General features: G+C 40.1%; 1 protein-coding gene across 1 annotated transcript in view; it reads right to left on the bottom strand.

Moving 5' to 3' along the window:
- Positions 1 to 15,100, bottom strand: part of LOC128659901 (gastrula zinc finger protein XlCGF26.1-like) — a 33,327-nt gene extending 18,227 nt beyond the window's left edge. The window contains exon 1 of the mRNA XM_053713489.1: positions 14,986 to 15,100. Coding sequence (XP_053569464.1) covers positions 14,986 to 15,004 — 19 coding nt within the window. The 5' untranslated portion in view covers positions 15,005 to 15,100. The remainder of the gene's footprint in view (positions 1 to 14,985) is intronic.
- Between the last annotated feature and the right edge of the window lie 3,276 nt (positions 15,101 to 18,376).

Here is an 18,376-nt window from a genome sequence, read left to right as displayed (position 1 = left end):
TGTCCGCTTGTTTTGCAGCAAAGTTATGTAAGTTTAACAGCCAGAAATTGATCTGTGTATACAGATCAGACCAGACTTATCGAGCAAAAAGTTCTAGCAGGCACTTCCCTATTATCTTCCTGTCCAGCAGCTTCAGGTGAGGGTGCCTAACTGCTTATTAATCACTGCAGATTGAAATGCATAGAATAGGTGCAGACCCAATATTATCTAACATGCTAACAATTCAGAGAACTGTTTGCAGAAAATGCAAGTAAAAAAACATTTTTTTTAATAAACTTAGTTTGATGATGATGCAGTTTGTTGTGTGATTATTTAATTAGGTGCTGTAAACAAATGCTTTTGTTCATTAAACTTAGTTTGATGATGATACAATCTATATTATTAGAGTTATAATGCAGTTTAGCATTTAAAGTCTTCATTTCAAAGCTTTAAAAAAATAATGTATTAGTTGTTACTATTGCAATTTTGTGAGGGGCCTGGAACGCAACTCCCTTACTTCCCATTGACTTACATTATAAACTGGGTTTCAATTTACAATGGTTTCGATTTGCAACCATTCCTCCTGGAACTTAACCCCGGGCGTAAACTACCTGTATGTATGTATATATATATATATATATATATATATATATATATATATATATATATATATACACACACACACACACATGACAAGGGATATCCAAGGATTCCTGACCGAAATCAGTGTTCCAATGCAACTATCAATAATTTTACAAAAAAATTATTTGGAAATAGCAAAGTGCTACTTGTACTTATTGCCCTATAACTTGCAAAAAAAAAGGAAATTTATGCTTACCTGATAAATTGATTTATTCTACGATACAAGTCCACGGATTCATCCTTACTTGTGGGATATTATCCTCCTGCTAACAGGAAGTGGCAAAGAGCACCACAGCAGAGCTGTCTATATAGCTCCTCCCTTGACTCCACCCCCCAGTCATTCGACCGAAGGTATAGGAAGAGAAAGGAAAAGCTAAAAGGTGCAGAGGTGACTGAAGTTTAAAAAAAATAAAAATCAATTTATCAGGTAAGCATAAATTTCCTTTTCTTCTACAAGATACGACAAGTCCACGGATTCATCCTTACTTGTGGGATACAATACCAAAGCAACAGGACACGGATGAACGGGAGGGACAAGACAGATACCTAAACGGAAGGCCCCACTGCTTGAAGAACCTTTCTCCCAAAAATAGCCTCAGAAGAAGTAAAAGTATCAAATTTGTAAAATTTGGAAAAAGTATGAAGGGAGGACCAAGTCGCAGCCTTACAAATCTGTTCAACAGAAGCATAATTTTTTTAAAAGCCCATGTGAAAGCCACAGCTCTAGTGGAATGAGCCGTAATTTTTTCAGGAGGCTGCTGTCCAGTAGTCTCGTATGCCAGGCGGATGATGCTTTTCAGCCAAAAAGAGAGAAAGGTAGTCGTAGCTTTTTGACCCCTACGTTTTCCAGAATAAACAATGAATAAAGAAGATGTTTGATGGAAATCCTTGGTAGCTTGCAAGTAAAACTTCAAGGCACGAACCACGTCCAAGTTATTTAACAGACGTTCCCTCTTAGAAGAAGGATTAGGACACAAGGAAGGAACAACAATTTCCTGATTAAGATTCTTATTTGAAACAACCTTAGGAAGGAATCCAGGTTTAGTACGCAAAACCACCTTATCAGAATGGAATATAAGATAAGGTGAATCACATTGTAACGCAGAAAACTCAGAAACTCTTCAAGTAGAAGAGATAGCAACTAAAAACAAAACTTTCCAAGTTAACAGCTTAATATCTATGGAATGAAAAGAGGAAAAAGAATGCAGAGTCTTCAAGGTAGATGAAATAGAGTGTTTATTAGGAGCAGGCTTATCGTCAGACACAGGTAAGCTCCTATCTTACGCGTTTCGCGCATGGGCACATCTCTATGGAATGCATGGGTTCAAACGGAACCCCTTGAAGAACATTAAGAACTAAATTCAAACTCCATGGCGGAGCAATAGGTTTAAACACAGGCTTGATTCTGATTAAAGCCTGACAAAAAGACTGAACATCTGGGACATCCGCCAGACGCTTATGTAGTAAAATTGACAAAGCAGAAATTTGTCCCTTTAAGGAACTAGCTGATAATCCCTTCTCCAATCCTTCTTGGAGAAATGACAAAATCGTAGGAATCCTAACCCTACTCCATGAGTAGCCCTTGGATTCGCACCAATAAAGATATTTACGCCATATCTTATGGTAAATTTTTCTTGTGACCGACTCAGAGAATCCCCGCTTAGATAAAATCAAGCGTTCAATCTCCAGGCAGTCAGCTGCAGAGAATTTAGATTTGGATGTTGGAACGGACCTTGAATGAGAAGGTCCTGCCTCAATGGTAGTTTCCACGGAGGTAGAGATGACATGTCCACTAGACCCGCATACCAAGTCCTGCGTGGCCATGCAGGCGCTATTAGAATTACTGAAGCTCTCTCCTGTTTGATTCTTGCAATCACATGAGGCAGGAGAGGAAATGGTGGAAACACATAAGCCAGGTTGAACATCCAAGGTACTGCAAGAGCATCTATCAGTACAGCCAGGGGATCCCTTGACCTGGACCCATAACGTGGAAGCTTGGCATTCTGTCGAGATTCCATTAGATCCAATTCCGGTATGCCCCATTGTTGAATCAATGATGCAAACACCTCCGGATGGAGTTCCCACTCCCCCGGATGAAAAGTCTGACGACTTAGAAAATCCGCTTCCCAGTTCTCTACTCCTGGGATAAAGATTGCTTATAGATGGCAAGAGTGAGTCTCCACCCATCGCATTATCCTTGATACCTCTATCATCGCTAGAGAACTCCTTGTTACCCCCCTGATGATTGATATATGCTACAGTCGTGATATTGTCCGACTGGAATCTTATGAATTTAGCCAGAGCCAACTGAGGCCACGCCTGAAGCGCATTGAATATTGCGCTCAGTTCCAGAATATTGATTGGTAATTGAGACTCCATCGGAGTCCAAGTACCCTGAGCCTTCAGGGAATTCCAGACTGCACCCCAGTCCAAGAAGCTGGCATCCATTGTCACTATAACCCATGATGGCCTGCGGAAGCACATTCCCTGGGACAGATGATCCTGTGATAACCACCAAAGAAGAAAGTCTCTGGTCTCTTGATCCAGATTTATCTGAGGAGATAAATTTGCATAATCCCCATTCCACTGCCTGAGCATGCACAGCTGCAGTGGCCTGAGATGAAAGCGAGCAAACGGGACGATGTCCATTGCTGCTACCATTAATCTAATGACCTCCATAAAGTGAGCCACTGATGGCCGAGGAATGGAAGTATTTAGAATCTTTGATTTTCTGACCTCCGTCAGAAATATTTTCATGTCTACCGAGTCTATCAGAGTTCCCAAGAATGGAACTCTTGTTTGTGGAACAAGTGAACTCTTTCTACATTCACTTTCCAACCGTGAGTTCTTAGGAAAGACAAAACAATGTCCGTGTGAGATTTGGTCAGATGATAAGTTGACGCCTGAATCAAGATATCGTCCAGATAGGGTGCCACTGCTATGCCCCGTGGCCTGAGAACCGCTAGAAGGGACCCTAGCACCTTTGTGAAGATTCTGGGAGCTGTGGCCAACCCGAAGGGAAGGGCCATGAACTGATAATGCTTGTCCAAAAAGGCAAACCTCAGAAACTGATGATGATCCTTGTGGATAGGAATGTGAAGATACGCATCCTTTAGGTCCACGGTGGTCATGTATTGACCTTCCTGGATCATTGGTAAGATTGTTCGTATAGTCTCCATCTTTAACGATGGAATTCTGAGAAATTTGTTTAGACATTTTAGATCTAAAATGGGTATGAAAGTTCCCTCTTTTTTGGGAACCACGAAAAGGTTTGAGTAAAACCCCTGTCCCTGTTCCAGCTTTGGAACTGGACAAATTACTCCCATGGTATAGAGGTCTTTTACACAGTGTAAGAACGCCTCTCTTTTTGTCTGGTCTACAGATAAAAGTGAAATATGAAATCTCCCCCTTGGGAGAAATTCCTTGAATTCCAACTGATACCCCTGGGTCACAATTTCCAATGCCCAGGGATCCTGAACATCCCTTGCCCAAGCCTGAGCAAAGAGAGAAAGTCTGCCCCCTACTAGATCCGGTCCCGGATCGGGGGCTGCCCATCCATGCTGTCTTGGTAGCAGCAGCGGGCTTCTTGGCTTGTTTACCCTTATTCCAGGCCTGGTTAGGTCTCCAGACAGACTTGGATTGAGCAAAATTATTTTGTTTACCCTTCATCTTAAGAGGTTTGTCTTGAGGTAGGGCGTGACCTTTACCTCCAGTAATGTCGGAAATGATTTCCTTCAATTCAGGGCCGAATAGGGTCTTACCCTTCAACGGAATAGCTAAAAGCTTAGATTTTGAGGATACATCAGCAGACCACGATTTTAACCATAGCGCTCTGCGCGCCAAAATGGCAAAGCCTGAATTTTTTTGCCGCTAATTTAGCAATCTGAAAAGCAGCATCTGTGATAAAGGAATTAGCTAGCTTGAGAGCTCTAATTCTGTCCAAAATGTCCTCTAAGGGCGTCTCTACCTTCAGAGACTCCTCAAGGGCGTCAAACCAGAAAGCCACTGCCTTAGTTACTGGAACAATGCAGGCAATAGGCTGTAACAAGAAACCCTGGTGAATAAATAACTTCTTTAGAAAATCCTCTAACTTTTTATTCATAGGGTCTTTGAAAGCACAACTGTCCTCAATAGGCATAGTTGTACGCTTAGCTAGAGTAGATATTGCTCCCTCCACCTTAGGGACCGTTTGCCAAGAATCCCTGATGGTGTCTGATATAGGAAACATTTTCTTAAAATTAGGAGGGGGAGAGAACGGTATACCTGGTCTATCCCATTCCTTTTTAACAATTTCCGAAATTCTTTTGGGAACCGGAAAAACATCAGTGTAAGTAGGTACTTCTAGATATTTATCCATCTTACACAATTTTTCTGGAGGAATTGTAATAGGTTCAATATTATCCAGAGTCGCTAGGACCTCCCTGAGCAACAGGCAAAGGTGTTCAAGTTTAAATTTAGTTGAAATAATTTTTATTAATTAACTCCACATCATTTCCACCTTTCTTAGAACATACATGTACATTTCACCATTGAAATACATCAGGTAACATAACATGACATTTACTTAACAAAAGCATCCCCGACTCTAGGGTATTCTCCTTATTTAGAGTTTGTGTATTGCACTCTTTATTTACTCTCATAAAGAGTTTGGCAGATGTACGTATTTTTCTTCTTTTCTCTGAGGTGAGAGTCTTGAACTAGAGGTCATCATGCTGAAGTGTGGAGATATTTTCAGTAGTAAGTCCTCCCCCCTTTATTTCTCCTTTGCAATCTTATTCAGACTAGCATTCTTAGTGAGGGATCGGGTAATTTTTGGGGGTCTTTTCCTTTACATTTTCAACATAAACTATCAACAACTTTTAATGCAAACATATTAAACTAACAAATCAACAATATATGTGTTTTTTTCATAGAGTCATGTTCAGGCACTACATATTTTATCTTTACAGCATCTAAAGATTATTAGCTCATCAGGGGGAGCCTCCGTCCGAGTCCCCTTCATCATCCATCCTCCACCCATTCCCTATATTTGTTGCCTCTATATAGGATATACCTTCTCATCTCCTTCTTATCTGAGCCTCCTCTCCCTATTATAAAGTGTCATTCTTTATTATTTTCCATTATCCAGTAGAGCCAGACTTTTTGAAACCAAGGCTCTATATCTAACTCTCTTGCTGCTGATTCGTACAATGAGAATGTCATCTGGATTCTGGATAGGACCTCCGTCCATGACGGTATTTCCGTCTTCCAGTATTTAGCAATGGTTATTCTCGTTGTGGTACAGAGAATCCTAATAAACACGTTTATGTGTGTATTGTATCTAGCTATGTTTTCGTGTAGTAGTGCTTGGGCTGGGGTGAGAGTTATCTGTTCATTTAACACCTTACTCAATAGGTTGGACAGTCTCTGCCATATATCGCTTACCTTAGTGCATTCCCACCACATGTGGATATAGGAACCCACCACTTGACATCCTCTATAGCAATGATTACCGCTCCCCTTAATCATATGAGCGGTTTTCATTGGCGTCAAATACCATCTGAAGGATGTCTTCAGAATATTCTCTCTAAGATCTGCGCTAATAAGTCCCTTACTAGCCTGAGAAAACATTTCAACCCAGTCGTCTATCTCAACCTCTTTGCCTAGATCTCTTTCCCATTGTATCATTACTGAGGATTTAGCCTGGCTCTTGGTCTGTTGTATAGAAATGTATAATTTAGAGATTGCTTTTTTGGGTCTGTTAGGAGAAGTACATAGCCATTCCAAGGTGGACTGTTGTCTTTGCGTCATGGCTGTCTCTAAGTAGTTCCGTATGGCTGACATCGTCTGGAGATACAGAAACCACTGCAAATGAGTGGGTTTTATTTTTTCTTGAAGTTGGGTATAAGTCAGTACTTTGCCTTGGGACTGCAGGTCTGCCACCCTGTATAACCCTTTGTTTTCCCATTTCCTAATTCTATATTTGGAGTCTTCATTCACTATATATTTCAGTGGCATTGCTTGTGTGTGTGTAGGAACTATCCCTCCCTCCCGGTTAGCAGCTATCCACTGTTTTCTAGTGAGCATCGTGATTTTATTTTGGTAGAGGGCGTCTGAGTCTTTCAGATTCTTATTCCAGAGAATACCATCCGGTGTCTCTTGCCTCAGCATTTCTGCTTCCAAAGCAGGCCAGAGGATATCAGTCTGTCGTCTCCCCAGTATCGCAGTCTGAGCCAACCGGGCTGCTGTATAATAGTCGTGTAAGTTAGGGACGCCTATTCCTCCCAATTGTCTATGTCTTTGTAAGATATGTCGGGATATCCTCGATTTCTTATTATCTCTCAAAAACCTACATATATCCTTCTGAAGATCGTCTAAGTCTGAAATATTGATTTTAATAGGGAGTACACGGAATAAATATAGAATTCTGGGCAAGATTGTCATCTTCACCGCAGACATTCTACCATACCAGGAAAAGCCCATCTTTCTCCAGTTCCCTAACTCGGATCGGATTGCCTTAAACAAGGGAGTGTAGTTTGCCATATATAACTTTGAGGAGTGTGTAGTTAGCTTAATCCCCAGATACTTCAACCCTTCTGGTGCCCATTGAAAATCAAAATTGGCTTCGATCAATTTAATCGTATGTTTTGGGATAGCTAAAGGCAATGCTTCGCATTTATCAGCATTGATTTTATAGCCCGATATTTGCGAAAACAGATCTAAAGCTTGGTAGAGGAAGAGTAGGGATACTAACGGGTTTGTAACCGTAAGCAGAACGTCGTCCGCAAACAGAGCTATTTTATGATTTATCTTCCCTATCTCCACTCCTGATATATCCGGACAGTTCCGAATATATGCTGCCAACGGTTCAATGCATAGTGCAAAGATTAAAGGTGAGAGCGGGCATCCCTGTCTCGTACCATTAAGTATACATATTTCTTGAGACTGGTGTCCTATTGCCCTGACTTGTGCTGTAGGTGTTGAATATAATCCCTTAATAGCCTGCAAAAATCCCCCATTAAATCCCATTTCTGTAAGAATCGCTAACATATATTTCCAATCCACCCTATTGAATGCCTTCTCCGCGTCCAGTGAGAGGACCAGAGAAGGCACTCCTTTGTCTCGTAGATAATCTATTACCGAGACCATCTTGCGAATATTGTCTGGAGCTTCCCTATCTTTAATGAACCCGACCTGATCTGCATGTATAATAGAGGGTAAGATATGTTTTAATCTATTGGCCATAATTTTCGTTATAATTTTGAGGTCCTGGTTGATAAGAGAGATCGGCCTATAGCTAGTACATTTTGTGGGATCTTTCCCCTGTTTTGGTATGACCACTATTCTAGCCCTCAGTAGATCCTTAGGTATCGTCCCACCCTCCATAATATGGTTTGCCAACACTACCAAATGGGGCACTAATAGTTCTTTGAATGCTTTATAGTATTCTCCTGGAAACCCATCGGGTCCTGGAGCTTTACCTGGCTTAAGTTCTTTGATAGCCGTCAACACCTCCATATGTGTTATTTTGGTATTTAGGGCCTCCCTATCTTCCTCAGTTATCTGTGGCAAATTCGCTTTTGCCAAGAAGGAATCAAATATCTTTTGTGTTGAGGGGCTGTGCTGTGTCTTTGTACCGTCATACAGTTCACTATAAAACTGAGCAAATATATCAACAATCTCCTGAGGGTGGGAGGTCATCTGTCCATTGGACCTTTGTATCTGTGCTATGGCAAGGGCTTGATAGTTGTCCCTAATTTTCTTTGCTAGGTATCTATCTGGTTTGTTAGAAAAAATAAAGTAGTTTGTTTTTAACTTGTGTGCCGCTCTTAAGGATTGTTCATTTATTAACGAGAGTAGACCCTGCCTTTTGTTGGTGAGCAGCTTCAAAGTAGTTTTTGATTGATTCTGTCTGTGTAGTGTTTCTAACGATTTAATTTCTGTCTCGATCTGTTTTATATCGGAGTCCCTTTGTTTTTTATATTGAGTTTTTTCCTTAATAAGGATCCCTCTCAATACTGTCTTATGTGCTGCCCATGGCATGATTGGATTTGTTGTGGAGTCTATATTAAGTTGCCAGTACTCTTTTAAGTGTCTAAGTATATTATTCTTCACTAAGGGGTTTTTCGTACAGTTGGGGTCATATGTCCAAGTCTTTATTCTCTTGGGGTCTGAGAGGTTACCCAGGCTCATTTGTGTGATAGAATGGTCGGACCACACGCACGGATGTATAGCTATTGATTGAATTGCTGGCTGCAGGATCTGGCTAGTGAACATATAGTCTATTTTACTATAACTATCATGGGCCGACGAATAATAGGTCGAATCCCCTGACCCCCCATTTAGTACCCTCCAGGTGTCATGTAAAGAGTGTTGGTCTAGGAGGCCCAGGATATTCTTAGCAATTGTTTTTTGGCGTTGCTTTTTCTTTGATGACAGGGTAAGATTCTGTTTTGTTAATGCTTGAAGATCAATATTAAAATCGCCTGCCAACAATATTCGCACTCTGGACCAGCTAGTCAGTAAATGTGAGATATTTTCAAAGAATTTGTCTTGTTGCTCATTTGGTGCGTATACATTACACAAAAGCACATCTGTGTCCCCTATCTTCCCTGACACTAATAAATATCTACCCTCCCTATCCGAAATGGTCTCACTATGTGTGAATGATATGGATGAATGTATCAAAATAGAAACACCTCTTTTTTTGGAGTCTAAAGTGGAGTGAAATTGTTGTGGATAGTCTTTTGCCCAGTATTTTGGGATAGTGTTTTTGAGAAAGTGGGTCTCCTGAAGATAAATAACAGTGGCCTTTAGTCGTCTGTAAGTGGTCATAGCTGTCCTCCTTTTAATATCTGTGTTGAGACCTCTCGCGTTATGCGAGAGTAACACAATTCTAGGCAATGTCATTATCCCTGATGTGCGTGTATGTTAATCTCTTTCCCCTTATAGTCTGTCTCAATAAACAGTGTGTCAGTCGATCGTCTTTTGGGTTTGTATGATATCTTATCCAATGTCTTAAGGGTCCTGGGATCCCTTCCTGTCTCCTATTTGTCGTTACGTCAGCTTCCCCCAGTGAGCAACATTTTAATACACAATGCCCTACAACTCCATATAACATAAACAAAAACAAACATAAAATCAACATTAACCAGTATTGATATATCCTGAGGATAAACATGTGTCAAAACTAATATAAACAATAGCAAACAGATAGTCTTACCAGAGTTCACAACAGATTATCTTTTTTTTAGTAAGAGTTTTATTCATACCAAATTTTCTGGAGCGCGTCCATATAGCTACTCTTTACAGGTAACTAAAGATCATCTAATACGGGTAAGCTCCAAGTGTGTCTTACCATAGTCCAGGTATTACACTTTACCTTCCATATCTCTTTTTGGATAGGTTCAGCCTTTTGTCTTCTTCTTAGTAACTGTCTTCCACTTTGATCTTTGAGGCTTCGGACGAGTTTGGGATAGATTTGGCGGGGGCACTGATGTTTCCCCCATTGAGATGTCCGGAGCTTCTAGGCCGAGGACTTTACAGATATCTGGGATTTCTTCCCTTGTCTTGATGGATGTAGTTCTCCCATTCCGTGTTACATGTAGTGCAAAGGGGAAGCCCCATCGATATGGGATCTGATTTTTCCTCAGTAGTAGAGTAAGAGGGCGTAGTGCATATCGCCTTTGTAAAGTTTTAACGCAGAGGTCTTGGAAAAATTGAATAATGTTTCCTTGAAATTTAAACATGGGATTTTGTCTGGCTGCTAGGAGTATCTTCTCCCTATCCGGGAATCTCAGCAATTTAATAATCACATCTCTTGGTGGTTGATCTGGCTTAGGCTTGGGTTTAAGGGCTCTATGGGCTCTTTCTATGGGGTAATCAGAGTCAGCAGGTGTTCCCAGGATTGCGTGAAATAGCTGTTGGAGATATGTATGAAGCTCTTCAGCCGTTACGGCCTCTGGTATTCCTTTGAGTCTAAGATTGGATCTTCTGCTCTGATTTTCCATATCCTCAATTTTCTCTTCTAATTCCGTTATAGCTTGTTGTTGTGTGGCTAGAGTTTCCGAGGCTGCAACCACGTCCTCTCCCATCTCATCTGCAGCTGTTTCTAAAGAGTCAACTCTGCTTCCCAGTTCTGAGATCTCATTTTTGATTGCAGTAAGGCTGCTGGTTATTGTCGCCTGAAAACTGTCCATTTTCTCCCATAGTTTCTCAAAATTAGTTGTAATGTCCTGTTTAGAGACTAGGGACTGAAGATCTGCTCTGGTTACTGGTGTCATACCATTAGATTCCTCCTCAGTCTCAGACTCCATGTCTTCCTCTATTTCATCTGCCACTGGATCCTGAGACTTAGTTAGTTTAGATGCCTTAAAGAATGTATCAACTGAGACGGGTTTTGCCCCTTTGTCACTTTTGGGGCCTTTTCTGGTAGACATGGTAGGTGTCAATGGTGCACAAAGGTACACTGTGGTATATACAGATATTGCAAGTAGCCAAAGATATATATATAAGTCAGTTTTTTCTCCCCCCTACTCGCCTTGAGTGTTGGCAGTAGTAAATTATTTTTGCTAGTACGAGATGTTGAGAGTATGCAGCCTTCTCCTTTATAATATGTATATAGTTTCCCTCACTTTCCTTGCTAAGGGTAAAAGGCTAGCTGTATTCCAGACCTCTGCCAGTTAATTTTGTTTATGCACAGACATAAAGATTTTCTCAGCAGCTATCCGTCATCTATTCAAGCCTCTTATTTACTTTTTCTGTAGCACCCTCATCTTTTATTTATATGTATATTTGTGGGGCTTAGTGGCCGTTTATTGAGGGTGAAAATTTTGCTGTGGTATATGGAGAGTCTTCAACTCTTTTATGTCTTCAGTTCTCTGTCAGACCATCCAGTCCAATCATCTCACACGGCCATAATTTATATTATCAGTCATTATGATAGCCCAATATAACTAAAGCGGACAGCATCCCTCCTTATCATATGTGCCAAAGCATCCACACCGTCCCCTACCCCCAGGGCAAATGTCCACACTAGACGAAGTCGGTGAGGGAGACTGGGATATGACCCGCTGGCCCGGGCCAGCGGGAAATGGAGGGGGCAGGGAACAGTCTAGGGAACAAGACAGCTACCCACACTTTTGCAGCTCAGTGCTTTAAGATGCGCCAACAGTTGTTAAGTTTTTTAGTGAGTAGTTTCATATATGGTAATGCTTCACCTCTCTGCCTTTATATTTACTGCAGTTCTTATTGCTGGCAGCAGTTCTGTATAATTATGTCTTTTTACTTCAGATCCGCCTCATGAAGCTCTGCTAATAGCCTTGTTATGATTGATGTTTGTGTTCCCCTAAGGGAGTTCTGTTTTAGTTAATTATAACAGTTTGCCCAGATTTTATTTGTATTTAATAGAGCCTGATGTCACTACAAAAGATTATGTGCACAAAGGTATTCACACTCTTTCCACTGCTTGTATGATGCGGTGCGATGTTCTCTGGCAATCATCCAAACATAAACAAGCAGGGTTTAATATGGGAGTTCAGAGGGGTGAAGGAACATCTAAGGCGTTTATAAGCTGTTATAGTGAAGGAGCTGTGTATGGTATCAAGTGTTGATTTGTCTCTCCTTTTTTTATTTAAGTAGTAGGTTAGAGTGCTTAGTGGTACTGTAGGGGTTACTCAAGAAAGAATTGTTCACACACTTTCCCCTATTATTGTTTAATGTAGCTGGTGCAGTATCCTTGGCTCTCAGCCACGCTGTGGATTAGCTGAACTGCTTGAGTGCCGCTGTGTGAGCCTCCAGCCCAGACAGCGCCGCACTCCCAGTATATCAGAAGCTCCTAATCCCTTGTTCCTCCAAGTTGCCCAGAGACCTGCTGCAGCGTGTAAGCACCGGAGTTCCGCTGCTCTCTAATTACGCACCCAGGTTACTGTCTCTTGTGCAGCTCCCTACTCTGGATCTCGCCCCCACCGTCTCTTCCGGTGTCTAGCTGTGACGTCGCGGGGCAATGGCGCTTTCTCGCGCCTTTTTATCCCCTGTACTTCTAGCGTGTGCATCCACTATCGGGTGAGCCCCGCAGTGTACCTCCAACTCACCAGCTCTTTTCTGGGCAGCCACTTCTTCTGCTGGTATCGAGGGCAGCAAAACAGTGCAGATTTCCGTTCCGGTATATGGGTATCTATAGGGACAGCTTAGAGGTTTCCTTCAGGAGGCTGAATAGCCTTTAGATCTCTTATCTCTCCGCTGCTACAGTTCTCCCACTGCTTCAATATGCAACGATCTGTCCAAAATTTATGTTTTAACTCACTTTTAACAAGTAAAAATAATAAAGTTATGCAGGAGCTCAAACATACTACGTCTGCTTCCTCTCTTAGGCTAGCTCCGCCCCGTTCAAGTTTAAATTTAAAGGACGCTAAGTCCGAATCTGTCTGAGGTAACACATTCCCTGAATCTGAAAGTTCTCCCTCAGACAATAATTCCCTGACCCCCAATTCAGAGCACTGTGAGGGTACATCAGAAATGGCTAAGAAAGCATCAGAGGGTTCAGTATTTACATTAATACCTGGCCTACTGTGTTTACCTTGCAAAACTGGCAGGTTAGATAATACCTCAGTGAGGGTAGTTGACATAACTGCAGCCATATCTTGCAGAGTAAAAGAATTAGACGCACTAGAGGTACTAGGTGTCGCGTGTGTGGGTGTTAAAGGTTGTGACACTTGGGGAGAATTGGATGGCATATCCTGATTCTCTTCAGACTGAGAATCATCCTTAGACACACTTTCATTTCCTAAAATATGTTCTTTACAGTGTAAGGCTCTGTCAGTACAAGAGGTACATAATGTAAGTGGGGGTTCCACAATGGCTTCTAAACACAGAGAGCAATGAGTTTCCTCAATGTCAGACATGTTAAACAAAGTAGTAATAACCACAACAGTTGGTAAACACTTTATTTATTGAAAAAAACAATTTTGCAAAAAACGAGTACTGTGCCTTTAAGAGATAAAAGCGCACAATTTTTCCAAACACACTTAATAACGTCTATTTTAAATGTTCAAAAACTAGGTATGGATATACAGAGATGCCAAAAATTATTGCATCCCACATGCAAGAGCAGAAATTTACCCTCTACAGGAACATAAAGCAAAACAAAACTCAATTTGCTAAATAACGACCCCTGCACCTCGCCACAGCTCTGCTGTGGCACCTACCTGCCCTCAGATAACTGCCAAACAACTCGACACCAATCCGGATAGTATAACACACAGATAGGGCCCAACCGGAGCTAATGTCTGCTGTCTCCTTCAGAGTAAACTGCGCATCTGAGGCGCGAAAATAGGCCCCACCCATAATGGACGTCGCACTATTTGATTAATCTACCGCCTGGGAAGCGGTTACAAACAGCCATGTGGTCCCCAAACATATAAGCACAACATAAAGTCCTCTTTATCAATAAACTTATTTTATGCCATCATTTTGTAAAATACCCCAGTGTCAATATTATATGCTGCGTATCTTATTGCTGCAATAATGTCAGTAAAACACCCAGTAGGACAGTAACACCCTTTTCATTTACAGGACTACTGCTTACCCTGTTCCCACTATAAGGAACGAAATCAGCCAATTCTGATATACTAAGTTTCCTCAGAAGAAAAGGGCTGAAACATACCTCAAATGCTGCTTGCTGCATGAGACCGTCCCCCACACTGAAGAGTTTTCTCATATTACCTTCAGATCTGTGGGAACCATAATTGATCTTAGTAACTGCTGCTAAGATGATCAATTTCAGGGGGAAATCTTCTTCCATATCCTCCCTGAGAAAAATAGTACTCACCGATACCATTTAAAATAAAAAAAACTTCTTGATTGAAGAAATTAAAACTATCATTTTATCACCACTATCCCTTTACCCTTCCTATTACTAGCATAGGCAAAGAGAATGACTGGGGGGTGGAGTCAAGGGAGGAGCTATATAGACAGCTCTGCTGTGGTGCTCTTTGCCACTTCCTGTTAGCAGGAGGATAATATCCCACAAGTAAGGATAAATCCGTGGACTCGTCGTATCTTGTAGAAGAAAGCAAAAAAAACATGTAAACATTGGGTATTTATAAACTCAGAACAAAATTTAGAAACTATTTAGTATGGTTGTTTTTTGATGGTTGTAGATGTGTAAATTATGTGATATGATGAAAATAATAGTATCTTTCGAAAGTCCATTTAATGGTGAGAAAAATGGTATATAATATGTGTGGGTAGTGGGTACAGTAAATGAGTAAGAGGAAAATTACACAAACACTGCAGAAATGTAAAAATAGCCCTGGTCCAAAATGGTCAGAAAATGGAAAGTGGTCCTTAAGGGGTTAAAGTCAGCATAATATCTATTTTACTCACCTAACACATATGAGTTCATGCTGATAACAGGGTTCAATGTCTGTGCTCATTAAGAAGGTTCCCTTTTTCACTCCAGTTACATCAATACCTGATATCTCTCTGTGCTCTGGCCGTGTCTGTAAAAAGTATATTAAATGGTTTAAAGAGATAATAATAAATAAAGGTTCTGATTAACTGTACGAATGGTATAATTAAAGGGACAATCAAGTCAAAAAAAAGTTTCATGATACAAATAGGGCATGTCATTTTAAACAACTTTCCAATTTACTTTTATCGCCAATTTTGCTTTGTTCTCTTGCTATTCTTAGTTGAAAGCTAAACCTAGGAGGTTTATATGCTAATTTCTTAGACCTTGAAGGCCGCCTCTAATCTGAAAGCATGTTGACAGTTTTTCACCACTAGAGGGCATTAGTTCATGTGTTTCGCATAGATAACATTAAGCTCACGCACATGAATTTACAGAGGAGTGAGCACTGATTGGCTAAAATGCAAGTCTGTCAAATGAACTGAAAGAAGGGGACAGTCTGCAGAGGCTTAGATAAAAGGTAATAACAGAGGTAAAACGTATTATTATAACTGTGTTGGTTGTGCTAAACTGGGGAATGGGTAATAAAGGGATTATCTATCTTTTTAAACAACAACAAATTCTGGTGTTTACTGTTCCTTTAAAGGCACAAATAACAGTTCATGTGATACAGATCAGCTGATTAGGTTATTACATATGTGCTATTGATTTAGCACACACATTTAGTACAGTTAGCTATTTGGGTGTTATAATTGCCTTTAAATATGAATCTTCCCAGATCTATACAACATAATGGTAGAAAATCTATTTAAGTGGGGACCTATCACAACTTTACAAATATATTATAATCTTTGTTTTTATCATTTATATGAAACAATATTTTCTACTGAAAAAAATGTTAAATATCAGTTGTTTAAATAGAAGTTAAATTGGATACTGCAGTATTGGTATTGTACTTCCTACTAATTCTCCCTGTCAGACATTTTGTCATGTGCTCCACCCCCAGTCTTTTAACTTCTCTTGGTCAATACTGAGTTGTCTTAAATCGCATTGCAAGGGGGTGTGGGAGAGATAGGCACTAAAATGTTCAAATCAATTGTTATCTTGGCTAGAGTTAAGAAAATAAAGAATTTGTGTTTACATAGAGTGATAATAAAATGAGATGTTCTTTTGGCAAATTCAGTCCATTTAAAAGGATCATAAAATATAGAATTATAAAACCACCGATGCATAATAAAAATACAATGCAATAAAACTTACTATGAATTTAAAAGAGCAATAGATTGTTTTCTGATAAATGTAGTTCTGCACCTGTACCATGTGACAGCTATCAGCCAATAACAGACTCCTGTACCATGTGACAGCTATCAGCCAATAACAGATTCATATTTTTATATAATGTGATCGCCTGCATTTGCTAAGTAGGAGCCGGAGCCTCAGGTCATTTAAAAGGCTGTGTACAATTTAATAATGAAAATAAATTACAAACAGCAAACAGTTATTTTACATAAAAACTAAAGCTAAAGGTGAAATTTCCCATACACTTTATACTATTTTATACACCGGTAAAACAAGTCATTAGAAACACATTAAAGGGACAGCAAAGTCACAATTACACTTTTATTATTCAAATATAAACATCTTTCTAATTTCCTTCTATTATCAAATCTGCTTTATTCCCTTGGGGACCTTTGTGACAAAGCTTATAATGCACTATGGTGCGCTAGCTGCTGATTAGTGGCACATACAAGCCTCTTGTCGTTGGCTCACCTTATGTGCTCAGCTAGCTCCCAGTAGTGCATTGCAGTTGCTTCAGTAAAGGATACCTAGAGAATAAAGAAAATATCATAATAGAAGTCAGTTGGAAAGTTGTTTAAAATTATATGTTCTGGGGGCGGAGCCGGATCTTGAGCTGAGCAGACGCAGGTACATGGAGCTCCTGCTCAAATAACTCAACAAAAGCTGTTTTATCCTATTAAAATAATATTCCTGATGATAAAAAAAACATAATTTATGTAAGAACTTACCTGATAAATTCATTTCTTTCATATTAGCAAGAGTCCATGAGCTAGTGACGTATGGGATATACATTCCTACCAGGAGGGGCAAAGTTTCCCAAACCTCAAAATGCCTATAAATACACCCCTCACCACACCCACAATTCAGTTTAACGAATAGCCAAGAAGTGGGGTGATAAAAAAGTGCGAAAGCATATAAAATAAGGAATTGGAATAATTGTGCTTTATACAAAATCATAACCACCACAAAAAAAGGGCGGGCCTCATGGACTCTTGCTAATATGAAAGAAATGAATTTATCAGGTAAGTTCTTACATAAATTATGTTTTCTTTCATGTAATTAGCAAGAGTCCATGAGCTAGTGACGTATGGGATAATGATTACCCAAGATGTGGATCTTTCCACACAAGAGTCACTAGAGAGGGAGGGATAAAATAAAGACAGCCAATTCCTGCTGAAAATAATCCACACCCAAAATAAAGTTTAATGAAAAACATAAGCAGAAGATTCAAACTGAAACCGCTGCCTGAAGTACTTTTCTACCAAAAACTGCTTCAGAAGAAGAAAATACATCAAAATGGTAGAATTTAGTAAAAGTATGCAAAGAGGACCAAGTTGCTGCTTTGCAAATCTGATCAACCGAAGCTTCATTCCTAAACGCCCAGGAAGTAGAAACTGACCTAGTAGAATGAGCTGTAATCCTCTGAGGCGGAGTTTTACCCGACTCAACATAGGCAAGATGAATTAAAGATTTCAACCAAGATGCCAAAGAAATGGCAGAAGCTTTCTGGCCTTTTCTAGAACCGGAAAAGATAACAAATAGACTAGAAGTCTTTCGGAAAGATTTAGTAGCTTCAACATAATATTTCAAAGCTCTAACAACATCCAAAGAATGCAACGATTTCTCCTTAGAATTCTTAGGATTAGGACATAATGAAGGAACCACAATTTCTCTACTAATGTTGTTGGAATTCACAACTTTAGGTAAAAATTCAAAAGAAGTTCGCAACACCGCCTTATCCTGATGAAAAATCAGAAAAGGAGACTCACAAGAAAGAGCAGATAATTCAGAAACTCTTCTGGCAGAAGAGATGGCCAAAAGGAACAAAACTTTCCAAGAAAGTAATTTAATGTCCAATGAATGCATAGGTTCAAATGGAGGAGCTTGAAGAGCCCCCAGAACCAAATTCAAACTCCAAGGAGGAGAAATTGACTTAATGACAGGCTTTATACGAACCAAAGCTTGTACAAAACAATGAATATCAGGAAGAATAGCAATCTTTCTGTGAAAAAGAACAGAAAGAGCAGAGATTTGTCCTTTCAAGGAACTTGCGGACAAACCCTTATC

This window comes from Bombina bombina, chromosome 5, assembly GCF_027579735.1.
Source record: "Bombina bombina isolate aBomBom1 chromosome 5, aBomBom1.pri, whole genome shotgun sequence".
In the NCBI taxonomy this organism is placed as follows: Eukaryota; Metazoa; Chordata; class Amphibia; order Anura; family Bombinatoridae; genus Bombina; species Bombina bombina.
Note: the sequence above shows the minus strand (reverse complement) of the source record. Positions and strands in the feature narration are given on the sequence as shown.